The sequence below is a fragment of the Misgurnus anguillicaudatus genome, chromosome 4 (genome assembly GCF_027580225.2).
Source record: "Misgurnus anguillicaudatus chromosome 4, ASM2758022v2, whole genome shotgun sequence".
In the NCBI taxonomy this organism is placed as follows: Eukaryota; Metazoa; Chordata; class Actinopteri; order Cypriniformes; family Cobitidae; genus Misgurnus; species Misgurnus anguillicaudatus.
In genome coordinates, this window is record NC_073340.2 from 11,474,664 (window position 1) to 11,497,967 (window position 23,304).

The window sequence follows — 23,304 nt, forward strand, 5'->3', positions numbered from 1 at the left end:
ACACACGAAACATGAACACGTGCTATATTGTGCACCGTGAACAAAACCATGGCTTCAAAAACACAGGAAATAAGGACCTTTAAAAAACCCCCGCTCATTTATTGCTAACCATTGCAATATGTATGTCTGTAATATTTATTATCGTTAAAACTGTTGGGCCTTTAAGAGTGCAACTCACAGATATCCCAAAAATACATAAACATAACCTGTAATTTCAAGCAGTTGAGTTCCACAAGTGATTCTCTGATGGCTGTCACTGTGGTATCGTAAAGAGGATAAAATTAGAGCACAGCTCTCTGTGAAATTACAAAAACCAAGATGTGTTAAAAAGATTGCTAGATTGACCAGTAAGTTGTCAGATGAGTAGTCGACCACCCTGCCCCATCCCTAATCCACATTTATTTGATTCATTCACAAGGGATTTGCTAGCACTACACAACAGGCCAGATTAGAGAAAGGGATTTCGCAGTCTCGTTATTTATTTTCCATTTTCGGACATTTCCACAGTCTTACGTAAACCGGTCAAACCCTGGACGTGCCTGGCTCAGTCTAACTTCATTTCCAGACCCTAATCTAGTTGTTCAGGGTTCAACGGCCAGGCAGGCAGCTCTCATCCCCCCAAGCGTCTGACTGAATGCAGTTATATAACACCCTTGCAGCCCGCATGATTTTGGAGTCGGTACAAGGCTCATCCCTTATGCATGGCCAGGCAGACCAAAGTTGACCCTCTAACTGTTCCCATTAAAATCCTCTCTCTGACTGTGCTGTCTCTAAGCCCTGTGTTAACCCTCTGTTATCCCAACTCTGCTGTGTATAGCCGGCTCTGGATCTATAATCCGATCAAACAGGGAGTCTGACCTCCGATCGGTTCTGCAGGGCACGGCAGAGGCTCGTGTGGTCATGTCCTCTATTTGGATTCGAGCCAGGGAGAAGTCATCCGTGGTTTTGCTTCCTATCCCTTCCTGCTTTTGTTCTGCCTGTGTGTATTGGCATGTTATCTGAGTGTAACCCCATCCTGCTTGTGCAGAACAAGGACAGATTGTATAGTTTCTGTATGCGTTTTGAATTTATCCATTGCTTTAACACTCACTACATGAGTGTTAAAAACTTAACAAATACTAGGGATTTAACACTTTATAAATGGGTAAAGAAAAAGCTATCACACATTACCTGACCCAGTTAAAACATGGCTTGCAATTCTAGGAGATGCAGATGAACCAAACATGGAGTCTCTGCCTGTCATGAACGAAAGATCTGCCAAAATCTGCCCATTGGCTCAGACTCATGGCAGCTGTCATGGCAGACTCTTCTGGAAATTGGGGCAAAAGTCGAGGATAAGTTTTGTAGTGTTATGCAGCTGTTGCTCAGCATTTCCATCAAACTTTAGTGTTTATACTGTTAAACTTGATTTTGGATAGTAAATTGTGCCACAGAGATCTGTTAGCTGATTCTCACCACTATTATCTCTTTGTTTATATAGCCTACTGCTGCTTTTCATCTGTAGTTGAACAGTTCACATTAAAAACTGATGTAAACAGGTGATGCCTTTGTGATGTGTGATGTCAACCAGACACTTCTTTAGTCCTTATCTCTTAAACAAATACACATGGCTGCCCGTATGGCTACACAAAAGTAGGTGGAGAAACACAAAATGCTCTGTGATCTTTAACATCCTTTTCATTAAGATTTATTAACCAAGGACAAAGTGTGGGATGTTTAAAGCTTCAGCACTTGTCGTAGATGTTTACACTGGCAGATTTTTTTTAATGTTTATTGTTTTTATGTTATGTTATGAAATGGCTCAACAATTAAAAGTGGTATGTTTGAACACCAAACATACATTAAAGACATTTGCACTATGAAGGCCTGTAGATAATGTGGTGCAGTGTTGTTGTTTTGTTCTGAAAATCAACTCTCTAGTTTCTCGTCTGACACGGGGAGTACAATATTGTGAAACATTGTGTTTATTTTGGAAGAGATCTGGCATGTACTATGATGAAGTCCGGGCACATTGTTCTGTCCATGGTGTTAAAGAGAAAGTAGGTCAGGGCAGATCTAACACACACACACACACACACACACACACACACACAGTATATTACCGTGACTGTAGTACTACTACTAGTCTAGGAAGGATTAATTTGTTCTTTAAGTTACCTTTCTGTTCAGTTTGGTAATCAATGTGAGCAGCTCAGTTGCTGTTGGGTGAGGCTGCTTTACACCCCTGCCGAAGTGGCAGAACTGTACCATCTGTCTGTATACTGTACTCCAATCCGTCTGCCTTTCTGTTCTCTCTTCTCAAGTTTACCCTCAGCCAATCTTGTATGTTATACAGTACAATTTTTTTATTATACCCCATTCACACAGCACTTTGGTACCAGAAAATTTTTGTATAATTGGCAGAGAGGCTTTTGTCTGGACACAAACACGTCTTTCTGTTATTGTTTTGGGATCGCTCCCGTAAAGAGGACCTAGTAACATTGCTGTAACATTCTGTGTAAACAAGACGCTAAAACAATGCCGCAAGGGCCGTGCAATAGTGAGGACGCGTGTGTCAAGTTATGGTTCAGTTCTTTGACACAGGGATTTAAACGCAGATCAACATTCACGACAAGAAATGTCAGCAAACTGCACTAAAGCAGAGATCAGGGAGCTCGTCACTATCCGCGCTGAAGCTGAGATCATTCACCAGCATGACAGGACAGCACTATACATGCTCCATATGATCACGATCGCACGCGAAAGGTTCGCGATTGCATGCAAAAGGAAACTTTATTTAATTTTTGATCCATGTCCCCTTAGGGGCTCCGTAACAAACAAACTAAATTAAAATACAATAGATATAAATACCATATACGGTATTATCTGCTTAAAACTTTGACTGTACGTTAGTTTTTGAAGTTTTAAAGGTCCCATTTTTTCTGATCCCATTTTTCAAACTTTAGTTGCTGTGTAATGTTGCTGTTAGAGCATAAATAATACCTGCAAAAGGATAAAGCTCAAAGTTCAATGCCAAGTGATATATTTTCTTTTATAGAATTTCCCCTTTGAGAGCCTACAGCGAACGGCCAGTTTGGACTATACAGCCCTCTACTTCCCGATTAAATGACATTGAAGCATTGAAGCTGAGATCATTCACCAGCATGACAGGACAGCACTTCACGTGCTCCTAATGATCAACAAAAATGCACACGGGTGGTTTCTTGAAAGAGAAATCATGGATAAATAGCAAACTTTAAGTGCAGGACTTTAAATACGTCACATGTCTTTACAGGATCTTTGCGGTATGTGTGTGAATGCACACACAGATTCCGGAAAATCATTGGCAGTAGGGCTGTAACGGTTAATCATGCAAATGTGCATTTTCTCAATTAATGAATTTTGATAAATTACGGTAAAATCCCGGCACATCCCAAAGCCAGGGGGCGCTCTTGTGCAGAAACAACCTTTGTGCCACAGAAGAAATTTACAAGCATCACAAACAAGCTGTGCATGAAACACAGAATCGTAGCCTTGCGATTCAGAATCGATTTCAAAAAGCATTTTAATGGGAAACACGATTAAGTGTGAATTAAGCAGAAATGAAACAATCCCGGACAAATCCTGGACACGTTTTCCGTGTATTTTCCGTAATTGCTTTGTGCAAAGGGCTTTAGAGACACGCTAAGTAGACCTACAATTGTTACATTAACAAGTCAGTAATTATACTGTTTTAAATCTTTAAATGGCACTTTTAGATAAGTACAAATACCAAAGTAGCAGTTTTAAGTCTGACATGAATGAAGCTATGATGACTTGCAATCTAGAGAGTGAGTGAGATATTAACCTGGTTTATTCAGTAAATGATTTGTTAGAATTTTTGAGTCGGAGGTTTCTTAAAGCACTCAAAGCGGAGCCATTTATCCATGAACCTGACAATTTACATCCAGCGAGCCAATGCAATGCATTAGAAAGGCATTTTGTGTTTGTTTTGTTTTGCGGTATCAGGTTTTTTATCACATTCAGTTCAAAGGTTTACTATTCAATATGTTTTCTGTAGGTGTTGTGTTGTAAAGAGACCAGCATTGATACTTATTATTATTGCTGTACACTTTAGTGCCAGTGTTTTATGCCAGCCTTACACTAATATATTTAGAACCCGAGTAGGGCTGCTCGATTAATAAAAAAAAGATCACGATCTGAATTCACACACCCAAATGATCTTATTCCTAAATTATAACAATTCGTCTGTTTATTAATCCTTTGACAGAAATCAAACCGGAACATTGAAATATGCATGTGCTCTGTTGCAGAATCAGAGAGAGCCTGGGATAATAGTTTACTGGGATAATAAACTGGAATAATAGTTTACATATAAACACTTATGTCTACGATCGAAGGTAAACACCTTATTTCACCCTGTAATAAAACATATATTGATTAGCGAGTCAATGGGCCCTATCTTGCACCCAGCGCAATTGACTTTGTCAGTGATGCACGTATCATTCGTATTTTGCACCGGCGCACAGCGGGGTTTTCCCTCCACAAGATCCGCCCACAAAGTCACTTGCGCTTTGCACTTCGCACTTGCGTTTCAGATCGTTAAAATAGGGCTCAATGACTCTTTCATATTTATTTTTTTAAAGATATTTTTGCAATACCTTTTTTTTGTCAGAACCTCTAGTAAATTATGTTATTTTGTTTATTTGGCATTCAGAATCATAGGAGAATCCTTTGAAACCAGAAAGATTGTGATTCACATTTTGTCCAGAATTGTGCACCCCTTAACCTGGGGCCGACAGGTCACTGCCTGAATTAGCATAAATAACACTGTGCCCTTCACACACACACTTATCTGGCCCTCTGTCCCATGTCAATTTTTAATGAGAGTGAATTTTCATTTTGCTAGCAGCCGAAACTCGAGTGAGAGGGTGGGCCAGTGGATGCGCTCAGCAGAAACACAATATGAAGTTAATGTTTCATTCTGAGAGAGAAGCCACATGAGTAAAACCACATGAGTCCACCATGATCCCTGAAGAGGACTGTGGGGGCTATGGGGGAGCAGACGCCATTGGTCATGTGTCAGTTCAGACATGCCGACTGTGCATACCGCTATATGCATATTGCAATGGTTTGCAATAAATGATTTTTAATGCATGATTATCATACGCATGATCATGTCTGAAATGTGTTTATGTATGCTAAGCTTGTGGTGTGGTGGATGTGGTGTTATAGAAGGTCATGTGCTTTAGATGAGTGTATAGGTTATAATCTTTGCCTTACTAAATGCATTATAGAGGTGTTTCCCTTGATTTGTTGAATGAACACATAAATCCTCTTTTTACATATCACAGAGCTACATATTATTGTCAGATGGACATTTATGTGTAATGAGAGGATGAGCTCTCTCAGTCGATTATGGTTTTTCTTTCAAATACGTTATCAAATACAAATGCAGATTCCTGTAGTTGTTCACTAGGGACTAAAAACACTGAGAACATTAAGACACCCTTTTCTGTAAGGCTGCTTAGACATTGTGAGATTTATGAAAAGCACTATAAAAATAATAAGCATGACTGTGGCTGATACTTTTATAAACGTTTACTATGGGCATATCATCCAAACAGAAGCTGATAACAATCACAGATTTAGATACTAAACAACTTTACCCCTTAACTGGCCCTGTCCCATGAGCCGGACACCTGAGTTTACTTTAATAATTTGCATGTAAATTTTAATCTATCACAACAAACTATATATCATTGGAAAGGTCTAAGTATGTCGTTTTTATATTTCAAAACATTTTAGCAGTAATATTAATGCAAACAGTAATTTATTAATTTGTGACAAGAGTATGCAGCAAACCGTTGACACCTAGTGGCAATTGTTGGTAAAACCACTTAAAGTGTGACAGAAACCAAATTTTTTGGTGATAATTTTATGTATAAAATATATACATTATTGCATAATTTTTATTTATTACAATAAATATAAACTAACAATTCTTTAATATTTCCTCCTTCAGACACTTCCGTGAAAAACTTCAAAGTGTCTTCTTTAAAACAAGACCAATATTAGGCTTCTAGACCAAATAAAATGCCAGAGTAATATATAAAGGCAGGGTCCACGATCTCTGAAAGCCAATGTTGACATTTGTAATCACCTAAACAAACACACCCTTACCCCAATAGAATATGGACCTTCTTTTGATAGACCCGCCCCACACATACGCAACCCAGGCAATGACGTTGCTTAGTAGACACGCCCCTTACTGCTGATTGGCTACAAGTGTGTTTTGGTACTCCGCCTGACTCCCTTTTCCAAAGTGTTTTTCAAAAATCATGCATCCCGCCTTTAATTTGAAGGTGTACATCAATAAATTTGCTAATAAAGAGCAAGCACCATGTACAGCGCGCGTCATGTACAGCGTGAGCGTCGATGAGAGTTGAAATCAGCTTAACTTTATGGAAATGAGATATGACGCGGTTCGGCGGCAACCAATCGGAAGGCGGAAATGTTTAGCGGCAACCAATCGGAAGGCGGAAACCTCAGCCTGAGAGGAGTTCAAAGAATGGATTCGAGCGTCTGATCGTCCACTACACCTTTTCTTTAGCGTCGTTAGCAGGGCACCCAGAGCTTTTATTGACGCTCTCATCGGTGGCAGTGTGAATGCACAGTAAGATTACAAAGAAAAGTCAGATCACTGGCAGAGGTCATTTGACACCAACAAGGACATATTTAAGAATAAAGACATTGATTTTGATTAATAAAACACTACTTACTGTCCCTTTAATAATCTTGTTTATTACATAGTTAGTTATTTTTTAACATGCAGTTTTGGTTGCTAGGTTTGCTACTTAGAGTAAAGTTCTTTATGAAAAGCAGAACTGTGAGGGGTTTTGTTGACAGGAGTGAAGGAATAAGATATTGCTTCAAGCAATGGTGTGAAATTGGTCTTCTTCTTTCCCCCCACAACGGGGGGTCCGTGTGAAATCTGTCCTGACAGGTCCATTCCTCACCTGTTCCCTTCTAAACACACACTCATTAAAGACTCAAAGCCCAGTCCCAGTGAGGAAACCACACCAGGCAGAGTCTGTGAATTATTTCTGGTATGAATCCACATTATGAAACCGGCTCCTGTTAGTGCACGTTGCTCAGCACTGGGGTTGTGCAAGCGCTCTCGGCTGACTCACCCCGCTGATGACTCCCACAGCTCTCAGCACCAGATGAGCAGATCTGCGTGTTTCAAATCATTAGCTGGACGCATTGTGTGCGCATTGTGTGCAGGATCGTATTAGTCAACAGATGGACGTTGTCCAGTCGAGGAACCGTTTTTCCAGTTGGAATACAGGCTCACGGATACTGCCAAACCCTCAGTGCTGCTTAGTTTTTGGAAACCAGTTCTCCAGCCTATCACGCTACACCCGCCTCACACGCATACATACACGTTTACATCAGAACATGGTGTCATTGTAACATGTTGCATATGTTGCAAACATCCAGGAACTCAAACACATGTTCACTCTCATGCGCCGCCTCTTTCATAGGCACTTTGAATCACATGGCTGTGGAGTGTTTTGAAGCAGAGCACAATGGGGCAGAAATGAGGCACTATGAGGGAGCAAAGCTGGAGATTTAGTGGGTCTGCGTTGTGTAGTTGACCACGTGTGATCCAATGAAATCAAAACCATACGGAGGTCAGTTAAGGCCTTGACCTTATATGGCTTTGAAATTGCACTGAGGCGCATTGAATGCTTGCTGTGTTTAAGTGATCAGCCCTTGACGCTGTTGTTTGTAGAAGGCGTTACTCTTTTCTCTAGTCTGTTAGGGGTAAGGCGGTGGACTTTCATACACAATGACACATGAGAAAGAAAGTCGGATGGTCATTATCTTAAAATAGACCAGGAGCACTACACCAGGTTTATTTTCCAGTAATAGACTTACTACATTGCATACGTTACCTTGCTTGTTACACAAATACTAAGTAATGTAGATAATTAATGTTAACAGAGGAAATCAAAAGTATTTGACCACAAAATGTTTTTTTTAAATGTGTTTTAATCTTATAAATAAATACAAAAAGGTTTCCCGGACAGGGATTAGCTTAAACCAGGACTAGGCCTTAGTTGAATTATGAAATACAACTAGTTTCCACAAACATGCCTTACTAAAAACATTACTTGCGTGCATTTTGAGGGAAAACAAAGGGTACTGATGTATTTTAAGACATGTCAGTGCAAGTTGTTTTCAGTTTGGACAGCTCTTACATTTTTTTTAGTCTAGAACTAGTCTAATCCCTGTCTGGGAAACCGCCCCAAAAAGTACAGATTCAGCCGCACAGATGACTGCTTAAAAACTAGATGCAGTTTAAAAGCAAAAAGCCTAACTAGCCTGTTGGATGGCTTAAATTCGGTATGCGGTTCACATTTTGCGTCTAAAAACGGTGCACTGCTTTCCTCCTTCTTTCCAACATTTTTTTTGGCATTCTGATGCAGGGTTCACACCAGACGCGGTAGAGACTGCAATCGCGAGTGATTTACATGTTAGGCATCCTGCGACACGGTACGCGCAGTAGGCGCGTTCCGCCGGAATTAAGTGTTGCTGCGGGAAACGCCCGAGTTGAAAAATCTGAACTTCGCAGGAAGTGAGTCTCAGCGGAGCCGCAGAGCCCCTCCCATGACGCGAATTTCCGTGTGAATGTCTCGAATGACTAGAATTTCACGCGCGAATGAAGCGCCTAAACTTAAACTGTTCAAGCGTCCAACTTCCCTCAAATAGCGCGTTTTTGCCGCCTCTACCGTGTCTGGTGTGAACCTTGCATGAAAGTTTAAGTATTTTCAACTTGCTGCGGCGCCAACGCACCTAGAGAAAAGAACGTGTTTAAGCGACTTTGAGCTTGCTTGAGCATGGCGACATTGGAAATAACGTATTTGTGAGGCCAAATGATATGAAATGTAAACCGCCCCTTAGAGTTAAGTGTAATTTAGAGTCGTATGCTGTAGCTACGCCGTGGGTTGTGCATAGCTCTGTGTAGCCTGACGCGCACCTCACCAAAACTTTAACAACGCGTTCGTTCTACACGGAGTGAGCGAACCAACAAAGTCGAACACACAGCCTACTTCATTTAATTTAAATACGTACGCATGCTTATTGTGACAAATTGCAATACTTCTCATTGACCTGCATACTACATAATCATGTGCAACCTGCACGTAAAATCTTTGCATGGTTACAAAAATCTGGCAGTTCACCGGTACCGTTTTGATCACGAAGTTTGTGTCATGTGCACTGTGTGCTGATCCTTTCATACGTGTAAATAGTGAAGTATACCAAGGCCTTTATCCTATCAGAGCATTGAAGTGCATCATTACATGTTTAATCGCTTGATATTATTTGCATAAAGCATTTTTCCTTTTGGTTGAACAGTTTTTTCAATTGTTTCATTCACTGGATTATTACAAATGATGTTCTGTATTTTTAGGTTTAGTTTCCAGAAAAATAACAACATTGTATACAATGTACCATTATCTCGAATTTAATAATGTCCATAATACTGATTATAATATAAGCACAAAGAAAGTTAGAGATGGATGTCACATGTTGTTTGAGAATGTTGTCACAACATACAAGACGAATGCTCAGTATACGTGCTTCTGTGACTGACCCGTGACTCCTCCACCCTCTCTTCTCACAGGTATATGTGGAGTTCGATGACCTTGAATGGGAGAAGCGTGAGTGGGTTAAGGTGTACGAAGACTTCCAGGTTTTTCTGCTGGAGCATCAGCTGGTTTGGGCCAAAAGAAAGGAGGGTGCCCAGCTGCAGGGAACAAAAGCCAAGCAGATCCAGTGGCCGGCCCTGGTGAGTCATTTGCCCATTTTTTTCCTCTAAAGATGCAACGCGTTCTACGTTGTGTTGCAGCTGTGCAGTGTTTTAATCGAGAACAATAGATGTGCGGAGGAAGAAAGACGGATCCTCTGTTGTCGGGATGATTTGGAGTTTGAGTGTCTCTCGGATCAATAGCTCACATCTGACAATAAGATCATTATTTGTTCAGAGCATTTGAAGGCCTGCTGAAAAGAGGGAAAATAACAGAGGGTGTGTCATCCACTAAATGAGAGAGAAAGCGAGCGACGATGACACTGTAAACGTTTCATGGATCATGCTGTTTTGATTATGTAACGGTGCGCAGCACAGCACCATCTGGGCCAGACACACACGATAAGAGTTCAAAGTGAAATCCTCGTTTGACACATGGGACAGTTGTCATATCGCCTACACATGACTGGTGTTGCGCAACCAGGAAGTTTGACATTTAAATAGCGTTACGTGGTACTGTGCTTTTTTCTGTGTGCGAGCGTCTGTCTACTAAAGGCTTATGAAAAAAGTGCTATAATGTGTAAAGTGATGTGTATATACCGTAGATGCTGTGCCTTTAGTGACAACAAAACCTAATGAGTTTTCAAATGAATGCCCTGCATTGACACCATTGGTTATCTTTATGTTGCTTTATCTGACCTGATGTATGTTTGGGTCAGGCTATGATTGGCTTTTATTTTTTGTAGGGCTGCACAGTATATCAGAGAATTATTGTTATTGTGATAACAGTATATGGGATATCCATATGGCAGAGAGTTAAATAACTAACATTTATTTTATGTGTCTATCATTTGTGTTGCATGCTTAGATTTTCAAAATTAGACCATAAATACCTGCCAAGTAGATCTTATAGGGCATACACACCAAACGTGAGGTCAACGATTTGCGCGAGTAGATAACATACAAAGTCAATGCAAAGATGCGATCAAACACATCCTCGCGTGGGACAATATGAATGACGCAAATTAGGCTGCGCGATTGCCGCGAAAACACGCACTATTCACCTCAAACGCTTTCGCGCAAGTTGAAAATATTCAACTCGAGCAAAAAAATTGCATGACAAAGTTAAATCATATTAAAAGAAGAATATGTATTACCTGTTTATTTCAGTATGATAATTACATATCTAAATGGTTTTAAAAAATAGCTAATAAAAATAGTATTTCTCTAGGGAAATGATATATCGCAAGAAAGTATCATTTAACGGCAGAATCACATACTTTTTTCGCAATATCGTGCAGCCCTATTTAGTTGTCAAATTTAAGTGGTTTCCTTTTGCTAGAAGATACATGCAAGTCCTTGACATGCAAGCTAAGGTTAATAGCTTTCCTGTAAAGGTTTGTTATAGGTTGTTTTTAGCATGACTGAATCACTGTGTTTGGGTTAAGGTCCATGAATGTCTGCTGTTTAAGTTTTTTAAGGGTTATTTCAGTATTTCTTGATATCTCTGGCCTGTTTTGCTGCGTGATTTAACTTTAGCCAGATAAACAGATCTATCATCAGTCAATAAACTGCAGGACACTGAACTATGGTATGGTACTAGTACTATCTGTTGGAAAAGTTTTCGTTTTGGAGAAAATATTATAAAACTGATGCAGGGTTGTCAGTATAAATTGGAAATATCCATTACTATTCTATTGCATTATAAAAGGAAGAAGTATTTTTTCATGGATTATTTCTCTGTTCTTTAGACTTTACACCGGTCTGACTCTGATGGGTTTTTACAGTTGTCAAACACCTTAATAACAACCTAATTACTTTACTCAACGCTTCAGCAAACAGCAATTTACCCACAAGCCTTGCGTGATTGTGTTGTTCTCTGGTCTTCTTTGAAGGCTGTTATTTTGCTGTCTGTCTCTCTCTCTCTCAGTTTCCTGTGTCCCTCGCTTGCACACAATTGCCTTCACAGCTCCATTATTTATAGCTGCTATTGGAGGAGGGTTTACTGCCACCAGATCTCCTTACTCAGCACTGCATCTCGGTTTGTGCAGCACACTTTGGCCTTTTCACTGTGGGTGCATTGATATATGTGCCCCAAACCTGAGCTAGCTGATTGTTTCTGGCTGGATCTATTGGCTGAATGTGACCTGACTTTGGATGGTATCACGTTCCACAGGCTCTGTTAAAGAGATTTTGCTTTTGGTGAAGGCCCTGTCTGTGTACATAGAGTTGAAAGTTGTGTAATTGTTTTGAATTGGTCTAATGACTAACACTTGAGCTTGGAGTATAGTTTTTTACACGAACGTATGCGCACGGTCGAATGCACAGCCTTGCACAGCATAGTTTATTTGACTCGTACATGTACACAGACTCGTAATCGAATTAATTACATGATGTGCCAATTAAATAATCGCATTTAATCGCACATAAATATTGGCATGTAAATTGAGAAATTTCAGGTTATACTGTGATTTAAGGTAGTACAGAAATTGAATTGAGTAATCAAATGTAAAATAATACTGCATACACTGTAAATAATTTAGTGATTTGAAGGTATATCATATGTTTTTATTATATTATTTAGGGATGCACGATATATCGTCCGACATATCGTTATCGGCCGATAACTGCTTATTTTTTATATTATCGTTTATCGGTCTGATAGCAAAATTAGGCCGATAAATTAAAGCCGATAAATTATGGATTATTTTGGTTTGTTGAACCACTTCACTTGCTCATTGCTGGCCATGTGGAGTTTTGATTGGTTCTTTCTGTGACATAGCACGAAGATGACACGTTTGCGGGCTTAAGAAGAGTATGCTAGTCTAGCGCAAAGACAAGATGTCCGCGGTCTGCGAGTTTTTCATTGTGAAAATAATATGAATATTTATCGGCCTATAAATATCGGTTATCGGCCCCCAAATGTAAAGAGTTATCGGTTATCGGTATCGGCCAAAATTTCCATATCGGTGCATCCCTATATTATTTTAAAGACCCACACTTTTTAAGACCAATGATATTAAACCCACTCACTTTCTCTAAATTAGCGCACATGTCTGTTCACTTGTCAAAGACGTCAATGAAATCCATTCCACGAGAGGAATACCTTATATATTAAACTCAGTTTCGCGTTTCAGCCACAGCCTTAATGTCCACACTGCTGCTTCCTCAAATCCATTCCACTTGGATCATTCTGATTCCATATTTTAAACTCTCTGTACTCCCGCGACACGACACGCCAAGATAAACAAAACGTTAGGCTATAAAAGCAATTGTTTTTAATTAGAATGCACCAGAATACAAGAAAATGGCATCTACTCCAGTAAATGTTTTTTTCTGATGGTGACCCACCCACATTTTTGACGCTGCTGTAGCATTTGTGCGCTGTTTGAAGCCTTGGAGGATTTCTGGGCATTGGCTTTAGACACATGCAGTCGCATGCACACATACACACAACTTCTTTAACAGCCTGTGAGCAATGCATTGAGATCTGTTTCGCGTCTTGTGCTAAAATATTTAAATTGGCAAGTCCTGAAAGCATGTGAAACTTTTTGCGTTAAAAATTGTAATGCATTATTTTTCCTCATAACTAATTAATCTAATAAACATGTTAAATGAACTCTTTTCCTTTTTTTTTAAAAGTCGCCAGCCAGCACATAGCCTGCCTAACACCAGACCAGTCTCATAGAGAATAAGACGTGGTCTGGGAACCACATGCTCATTTTCTCATATTTGAGGCATGGTTTACGAATGCCCAGCCCCAGAGCTGTTTATTGGGCCAAATACGTCTGTACGTAGCTCATAGCCAATCGTTTTAATTATACCAGATGACGTATGTAGAGCGACATCAATTCAAACAAACGACATTTATTGGTTTGTGTGCACACAGCTGAAAGCTATGCAACTAAACCGGTAGCTGTATATTGATATTGAAAAGCAACACAACTTAGTGGCACTGTGACAACCAAAGTAGGTAGGCTACAGGCATAATGACAATATGATATTAATAAATACCACTTACCATTTATAAGTTAAATGGACTTTGTCGACGGCAATGCATAGCAGGTTGGTCCTATAAAACTCTGTAGCTATCATGTCTTGCCATATCCAAACATCCTTCTTGGATATGAAATTGTTTAACCCCAAAAGTTGCTCTTTTTTTAAATAACCTTTGGTTCAAAACTACTTTGAACACTATCTAAGGCTGCATGGAAAAGTAACTTTGCGTCTGCTGCTGTGTTGGATAAACAAAACTGCTTCGGTGTGTCGCATAGACGTCGTCTTCGTCTTGCTCCCCGTTCTGTGATTGGTTCCCTATTTCAGAGGAAAAATTGGTCCATGGTTTCCATGCTAGACTTGCAGCATGAATAAATTTGCGCGCAAGGCAGCATGAGAAAACCCAGGTTAACCAGCGCCAGCATTTTTTATGATTTTCACAAAAGTTTAATGACTTAAATATATAAACATACAATATATCAAATAAAAAAACATCCTCTACTTTAAAAAAAAGTTTTAATCTATCTTTATTTGTTCTCTTTTATTATCTCTCAAATATGGGTAGGTTTCTTCAAAAATTCTAAATTTTGAGCAAAAATCTGAGATAATTGAATGACTTTTGTTAGAGATCAGATTCTGAACGATGATCAAAACATACACAGATTTTTTTTTACTGTTTTTGAATCCATTAATGTTTCAGTCTTTTATAAGTTAGGTAAAAGCGGCACCTAGTGGATACTAGGGGACATATGGATTACCGTAAAAACTCGTAAAAAAGCGTTTTCTCTTAATTGATGAGATATAACTTTTTTCCGTGGTGGGGAAAGAGTTAACAGTCCTAGTAGTTTGTAATAATTAGTATTTAATAAACATTGAATTCTATTAGAATACAGATTATTTTTGGGTAGTTGATGTACAGCTGCAAAAACAAAAAAAATCCTGTATCTTATTTGCGTCTTGTTAGTATGCAGCTCTCTTTATGCGTGAACTTATTTGTTGTCCATGTGAGGGTCTGATGCAGTTCGTATTGCGACAGATGTGTTGCGGCATGCTCACTGCTGTCACTCTTTCTATCTGATAATCAGTTAAACCCATCTCCCCCTGCGCTTGCTCTGCGTTTACTGCATCCTGTAAATCTCTGTGGCTGTTGTATTTTTACATTCGCTGTGACTCTCTGATGGCTCAGTTCTGCTAGACATGTAGCCTCAGGATGATCTTTACTGCTGATAAACACACTCCTTCCCCGCTGTCACTTTTAGTAAAAACTGTCTGTATGCATCATGTACGGCTTTAATGTAAAAGATAAATTTACCAGAAGGAACAATGCCGTGGTTTATAATCTTCAAACCCCTTATTTTCATCAGTCTAGTTGAGTGACTTTAATAGATGGGTAGTGTGCAATGTTTCCGGTTGATTATTATTACGTGTAGAGGCCTTACGCTGCAAAAGAAACCATTTCTCTTTTTTCACTTGCTGTTGGATATAGAAGCCCAATAATATGATCTGACCCAGTAATCTGAACGCTGATTAATGCCCAAAGGTTTTGTAGCTCAGATGCTTATGTGAAGGTTGTGTATTTTTAGTAATGTTGTGATAGGAATCTCGCAGAACAGCTGTTGAGCTGATAACACAGCCAATGATTTGCCACAGCAACCGATACGGCAAATGCTCAGAGAAAGTACGCTGCGTCCTAAATCTAACAGATTGAGAGATATTTCAACTGTGCCTCAGGAAATCTTTTAGTAAAAATGACATTATTTGTTATTTTGTTCGGGTGGTTTTGGTTTGATACTTGAATGTTATTTATTAAGCTGGAAGTTGATCATTGGCATAGTGCCTTGTGCATAACATTTTCTTTTATACTTGTGGCAGATGCTTTTATCCAAAGCTACTTATAGTGCATATTTTATCTGCATGTGTGTTACCTGTGTTACCTTTTGTGCTGCTAACGCAATGCTTTAGCACTGAGCTATACAAAAACACTTTAATACAGTGTTTGGTGTTTTCTTCAACATCAGATAAATGTGCACATTTAAAAATAAGCATCATACTGTCTGGCTCATTTGGATCACTTTGTGTGGGCAGCAACTCTTTGTGCAAATGGTGCATCAGAGTTATGTGTTAGCATATTGCTAAGCTAACAACTATTATAAAGCACAACCAAAAATTTGGTAAAAGTGTGCAGGGCCTAAAATTGACTCACTGTCTTTATGCATATTTTAATATGGCTTAAATATTGATATTGGACAGTCAGCTGTGGTGTCCGTAGGCATTGACAGTCTTATATTGTATATTGTGAAAATGTAATGCTTATATAAATTTTCATAGTGGGAGCTGGCTTGACATGTAGTGGTCTAATGATTACTGTAGGTTATAATAAATTTATTCTTTGCATGCATTGCAATTTTGCCCTGCTTCTTTAAAAGTTAAGACATTCGTTTGACCTTTGCTCCTGGTTGAATTTTAACATGCAATAAAAGTAAGTCTTGAGGGAGCAATACTCTCTCTCTCCTGATGTAGTTGGCCTAACTCTTTTGTCTACTGTCCGTCTGTGTGATGTGATGCAGTTAAGCAGCTGTGTTTGTCAGCTCTTTCTTAATGTTGGTTGGCAGGGCAAAGCGTCATGCATACATGTTTTGTGTAGAGAGTGTAAGAGGAGAGGTATAGGACATGCTGTACACTGATGATCTTTCACTGCCAGCGGCACAGCTGGCTTCTTAATGGCAGCAATCATAGACAGCAGTGTTTATAGAGATGGCCCGGGGCTCTGAAAGCACCGTCTCTTTGAGTAATGAAGCTCGTCCGACGCCTGATGGCTTCACCTTAACCCCCATGCACATTTGCCTTTGATTTGTGTCTATATTTAGTTGTGATTTCGTTTTTGTAGTCAGCTCCTTGGCTTGGGAAACACACTTGAGAGCTACATACTGTAAAGCACAATTAAATGTTATTCATCAGCCTGTTTGTTTTTTTCATTGCACTGTGTTCAGAAGAATAGATGGTGTTGACAGTAGCTCTTGACAATGCTCTCAACTAGACTCAACCTGGTGTCTATTGTTAATTGTAAAATAATATTTTTAACTAATGATATTGGTCAAATAAATTCTTAATGAAAATGGTTTACCTTCTCATGACTACCTTGTGTTTTTCCACCGTCTTTGCACGTGCACCATCTTTATTGAAATGAATGCACTTGTAGCGTTTTCTGATGCAAGATAAACTCCAGTGTGTAGGTGCCCTAAGAGCAGTTTCTAGTCACAATTTTATAATCACAACTTTATGCATATGTAATACACAAAGCTCGACTGTAGTCAAAATCAGATTTTTTCTTTGCATGACAGTCTGAACAGTGCAAACCACATCGAATCTGATCTTTTTAATTCTAATTTGAGCCACTTTCATGGTATTGAGATTACAGCTCTGAGATATGTTGTTTTTAAATGGCTCGGTTAAACTATTACATTGAACACAATATATGAACAGTTCCTAAACGCCATAAAAAAAAAAAATTACCACCAAAATCAATTTTGTATCTGGTCAGTATTAAAAAGTAGATTCTTAATTTTTACGCAAAATCCGATATCCGTCGTGTTATTCTGTCATATTTTCTCCCTTTTTTCCAAACCGCGACAAACCAGTCCTCCTTCTCTGCAGAATGCAATAAATCCGCTTAACCAATCACAGCGCACCATTTGCACATTTGCGCATTGTAAACAACAATGGGGGCGCAGAATACACACGGAATACACACAAAAACGTATTTTTCCTCATCTACTTTGTGCTTCGTGATCAACAAACAAACAAAAACAAAATAATATGATGGCACTGATAAACCTGTGGTGGTTTTCTGTGACGGGAAAGAAACGTAAGCCATCAAAATCATATAATTTACGCGAGAGACACTCGGGAGATTGAAAAATGTCGGCTGTTGCTTGTTCTCACACGACAGCATCAAGCTTCTGTCATGCTAACACATTGACCCCAGGGGATCTTTTGAAAAACTTTCCATTATTTTACTCAAAGTCAACGAAAATCGAGCAGGACCAAAACATTTTACAGCTGATCACTGTCAAAAAAAGTTCAGCGACGACAGCCCAAGGATGACAGCAGCAATGACAGTGTTCTTAAAGGGCTCGTTATAGTCGTGCGTAGATCCTACGGCATAGCCGCGACATCGTAGGTCCTGCGTTGGTTTTCATTTATACTTTTGCGTCGTCATCTGCGTCGTCGTGCAAACACACGCGCAGACCGCTGGTAGGCAGTAACCACGCGTGTAACCACAGTAGCAGCGTGAACGTCAAAGAAGAAGAAGCTTAGCAAGTTAACCCACAAATGAAGAAGAAACAGCAACTTGTTGTGTATAATATGAGAAGACCCGCAACGATGGAAGTAAGTAAACGGCGACTTTGTTTGCAGTTTGAGTTAAATCACTCCTCAACTTGGCTCATCTTTGTTTTCACTGTCACAAACGGAAATACCTATGACACCGTTTTTTTACCTGACGGGAGGGGTTCTGGTGGACCAATCACAGCGCTTGCGGTCCGCGTAGATCTGACGCGCTGTTAAAATTTTTGGAAGGTGCACGTCAGGCTACGCAGAGCTACGCACAGGCTACGGTGTAAAACTTACGCACGACTATAAATCGCCCTTTATATGACAAAGTGTTTTGATTGATGCCATTAATGTTTTTTATTATCAATGTAAACCACTAGTCAACTAAATGAACATAACATGGCAAAGATGAATGCACATTTATATATTGATTCAATAGATTTATAGCATTTTGGAAAAAATAATCAGTTTTTATAATAAATCTTTGAAAATCAAATGTGTGGAAATTTATATATACATAATTATCATACACAGTTCACACACACATATGTAAACAAAAACTTTTGTTCTGCTATAGATTAATCGAGATTAATCGTTATGCATCCCTAGCTAGTATGCTCTAGTATCGGTCCCTCCCGCAGAATCAAGATAACACGTGTCGACTGTATGTGACAATGATGTCACAAACTAGTCCACACGTGGTCAGCTTTGGTTCCTTGAATACGTCACATATCATAGGGATTCATTCATAAAGTCTGACTCTTGATATGATATTTTGCTGAGAACGGTTTGTAGTGACCCTTCACTGAGACTGATAAAAAACAAACAACACACTGTCTGTCGCCCCAGGGCCTGCTTCCTGTCATAATACTACTGTTTATGTGTGTCTCTTGTGTTTTTGTTTGGTAATTCGTACAGGAAGCCCCCTTTCCCTCACCGCCTAAGCAGCAGCTGTGAGGCAGGAAGTTAAACCTCTGTGGTTTACCTGTGTGTCAAACTGAGGGCATGTGACATAACATTGATCTTTTGTATCAGTGTGATCCAAATTAAAGAGAAATTTCAGCATTGTGGGTCAGTGCAGAGAGATGCAAGTTTCTGCTTTGCGTCATGCAATTTCTTTAAACTTTAGAGAAATACTTCCGTTTTCACACTTGTGACTTGATGCGTGAGGTCTTCGGAGGAAATAGTTGATCCAACAGCTGTTTCAAAAGCAGACCAAAGGGCAGTTTTGGGTGTGTTCAGTTTAAAAAATTTGGTTTATTTGGTGAGAGTTTTTATGTAAAAAATGACACACTTCTACTTTAAAGAGCAACCATTTTCTGATTCCTGATCTTATACATCCTTTGGTGCGGAAGTGTGTGCTAGTATATGTTACGATATGCAAAGGTACAAATCCCAAAGTAAACAATGGCGCAAGTTATTGTCTCCAATGTAAATCTCTTTTCTTGGACTACAACAAACACACGGATTGTGGGCAACTTCTTTGGCCTGTTGACATGGACACGACGGTCATTATCATAATCCAGCCTGCTTCTGACCCACAGCCTATAATGTGTTTATGTTTTCATATTTAAAGAATTTACTATTGACTAAAACATGATTCGAACGCAAGTTTTTTGCAGTTTTGAATAGTGAATTTTGAATTGTTTGTCGTTTCTACTTCACAAATGCAGACATGGTTTTATGTTGTAGTATCCTTACCAATCTGTTACGTTCTGCTCAAGCCGCGCTGGCAAAGTTGATCGATCAGCTTGGTCATCTGCATTTTCTGGATCAGATACGGCTCGTATTGATGAGGTAGTAAAGACGATATTAACTCCTGTCAGCAATGCATTAGGAGCTGAAATACGGTAAGAAGCGTCACATTTCCGGCTGGTATTCAGGCCAATCACAACGTACTGGTTAGCTGGCCAATCAGAGGGCACTGTCCTTTTAAGAACTATGAGTTTTGTACAAAATCAATGCGTTTCAGGGAGGCAGTGCATAAAGGAGCAACACAATGTACGGCATGTGGAAAATAATGTGAACCACAAACCACGCGAACACATGGTTATGTTACATTAACATGCCATGTTATATTCATTTAGTTGACTAGTGGTATACACCGATTATAAGCAAAAAATACAAATACAAAAAATAACGTTGTAATAGGGGCTCTTAAAATACAGCCCACATGGTGCCAGACTCTGCCAAAACAATGAAAAGCCATGCAATGGAGAAAGATGTCCATCTATTGCATGTAGATGCAGTTACTTCATCATATAGCTTTGTGTAAAACTGCACAGCGGACATGTTGCCATTGTGTTTCTGTCCAGTATGTTCAAGGTCTCTACTGTATTGCAGTGAGAGTCTCACACGTCATCTACTCACTAAATCTGTTCAAGGTAATTCAGGTTAGTGCTGTAAAATGATTGACAGAGTTGTGTTTTGTGTGTGAGAATTAACAGTGTAAAGTTCACTGTTGTGTTTACAGTGAGTAAGGTCCACAGGACATAAAGACCTGGACATTTGTTGAACTGGTAGTCCTGAAACCTGGTCATGTGTACAGGCAACGCAACATTAAATCTAATATTTTAAAGCAAACGCCTGTTGGAATGAATGTGTTAAGTTCTGGTTATGATTAAAACATAAAATTGCCTAACTGCAATCTGGAGAAGGGCGCTGTATCAGTGTGCGTAGCAGGGCTGTATGTTTCTCTCTGTCTGTTCGTGTTAATTATTGCCCGGTTTTCAGGCACGTGCTGTACACACGACTCTTATAAGCCCTATGAGCTCATCTCCACTGGAGTCCTTTTATGAAAAAGAGACTTTCTTAATAATGTCACAAACTCTCGGCACGGAGGGAAACAAGAAAGGAGGGATCATCAACCAAAGTAGACGTACCTGGAAATATATATACGCCTGCACACCAATATTGGCCCACACTGCATGACAACGACCCAGAAACATTAGCATGCGCTGCCTCACATGTCCTGCTCAGTTTTTAAAGAGCACCTATTGTCCGATTAACATTTTGACATTTCCTTTGGTGTGTAAGTGTGTATTAGTACATGTTAACAATATGCAAAAGGTACAAACCCCAAAGTAAACGATGACGCAAGTTATCGTTTCTAACTTAAACATCTTTTTTTTATTACAACAAACACACGGATTGTAGGCAACAGTTTACTTCCTGGGATTGGTGATGTAGACAAGACCGACATTATCATAATTCCTCCCGTTTCGGACTCACAAGCCTGTAAGTTAAATTCTGTTAGCAACTAAATCTTTCAAACATGGTAAGGAGCGTCACATTTCCGGCTGACGTCATAGGTATTCAGGCCAATAACAACGTACAGATAAGCTGGCCAATCAGGGACATAGGGCTTTTCAAATCCGTACGTTTCGGGAAGAGAGTGCAATCTGGAGCTACAAAAGTGTACAGTATGTGGAAAATAGTGTTTTTTTAACCATAAACCACGCAAACACATTGTATTATACCAAATACACAAATTAACGTTGTTTTTTAGCAATGAAAGAGGTGCTCTTTAAAGAGATGGTTTTCAAAAATATATGTAAAACAACTACTCTTAAAATTTCTCATACGCACAACAACGCTGGCTAAAAGATATGCGTTTACGCAGATCCACAAAGACGATTAAATCCCCTATATTTCTTATGGCAGTCCAGTAGATGCCGATGTTTTCTTGTAAAGTAATACTGCAAGCTTGTACGCATATGCATTTCATAAATACAAACAATCTAGACGGCGAAAGCATCAAGCAGGTTTGTTTAGACAGACCCTAAACTATAAAACAGCAGAATTTTGTAAAGTTTGGTTACACTCGCTGATGTTTGTAAAGATATACCACATAGGCATGATGTCAACGTTATCACATATTCACATTTGCGTAGCTTACACAAAGAACGACAAGCTGTCGCTATCAAAAACTTGCACTTAGAAACCCAACTTGAAACCCAACGTTTTCAGGACGACAAAACCGCATAAATTGATGCTGGGCAGGGATTAATCGTGATTAATCGCATACAAAATAAAGGTGATATTTGGCATAATATATGAGTTTGTGCTGTGTATAATTATTATGTATATTTAACCACACACAAATACATATGTTTATTTCATTTTTTTTATTTATATATAATATTTTTAAGTATAAATATATATAATATAGAATTTTTAAAAATATAAATAAATATATATACACATGTAAATGTTTCTTAAATACATACATGAATGTGTGTGTTTATTTATATATACATCATAATTACACACAGCACACACTTATATATTATGCCAAAATCACTTTTATTTTGTATGCGATTAATTGCGATTAATCTTTGCCCTGCACTAAACATTTACGTTTATGGTTGAAAACGTTGTCGTGTAAACGGCCTCTCATTCATGCAAAATTTCAGCAATTTGTTCCTTGGTCATCATTCACTTGGTGAACTTTTCCCTTTCTAGTGGGGCTTTAACTCTATGAGTCATTACTTTCTTTCATTACCGGCAGAAGCTTACACTCCTGGTCACGGGTTACTTAAGCTTGGTGGCTGTGCTATTTGTACACAGGCAGGCGGTCATGGGGTAAGCTTGCTTGTAAGTTCAGTGGTTCACAGGTGTACGGGTCAACTGTAGATCTTAGGTTTCTCAGGGCTGTTTTGTACTGTTGTGGTGTTATGCAAGCGGCAGCCAGTGATGTAACCAGTGTTATTACATCACAACTTACTTCTTCCTCCATGTAATGCAGCAGGTCTTTGATGTGCGAATGCAAGTCTGTTGATTATGTGTTAGAGATGTCTTCAGGGTCAGATGAGACAGATAAACATGATCAGAACAGACTGGCACCGCTCTACCATCATGCTGAGATCAGGAAATAAAAGAAACGCCAGTGTGAAAGATGTCTGAGTGTATTCTAGTTGGTACTATGAGATCAGAGACTGAATGAAAGAGAAAAGCCACGTACATCAAAACCTTATTATAGGACATTAAGAGAGGAGTACATTGTGTAGTGATTTAACTTGCTGCTGTGATTATCAAGATGTGAAAGGCTGTTTTTCCCCTAATATGTTTACAAGAAGGACTTTGCTTATTTCTGTGGATCAACTAAGACGTAAAGAAAAATAAGTCATATGTAAACATGACTAAAGACCAGTGACCAAAGCAGCTGAATGTTTGCCTAT

General features: G+C 39.2%; 1 protein-coding gene across 3 annotated transcripts in view; it reads left to right on the forward strand.

Moving 5' to 3' along the window:
* The window catches only part of jmjd1cb (jumonji domain containing 1Cb), a 163,282-nt gene that overhangs the window by 52,263 nt on the left and 87,715 nt on the right, over positions 1-23,304 (forward strand). For all 3 annotated transcript variants that reach the window (XM_073866687.1, XM_073866688.1, XM_073866690.1), the window contains exon 2: positions 9,674-9,838. In XM_073866687.1, coding sequence (XP_073722788.1) covers positions 9,674-9,838 — 165 coding nt within the window. The remainder of the gene's footprint in view (positions 1-9,673; positions 9,839-23,304) is intronic.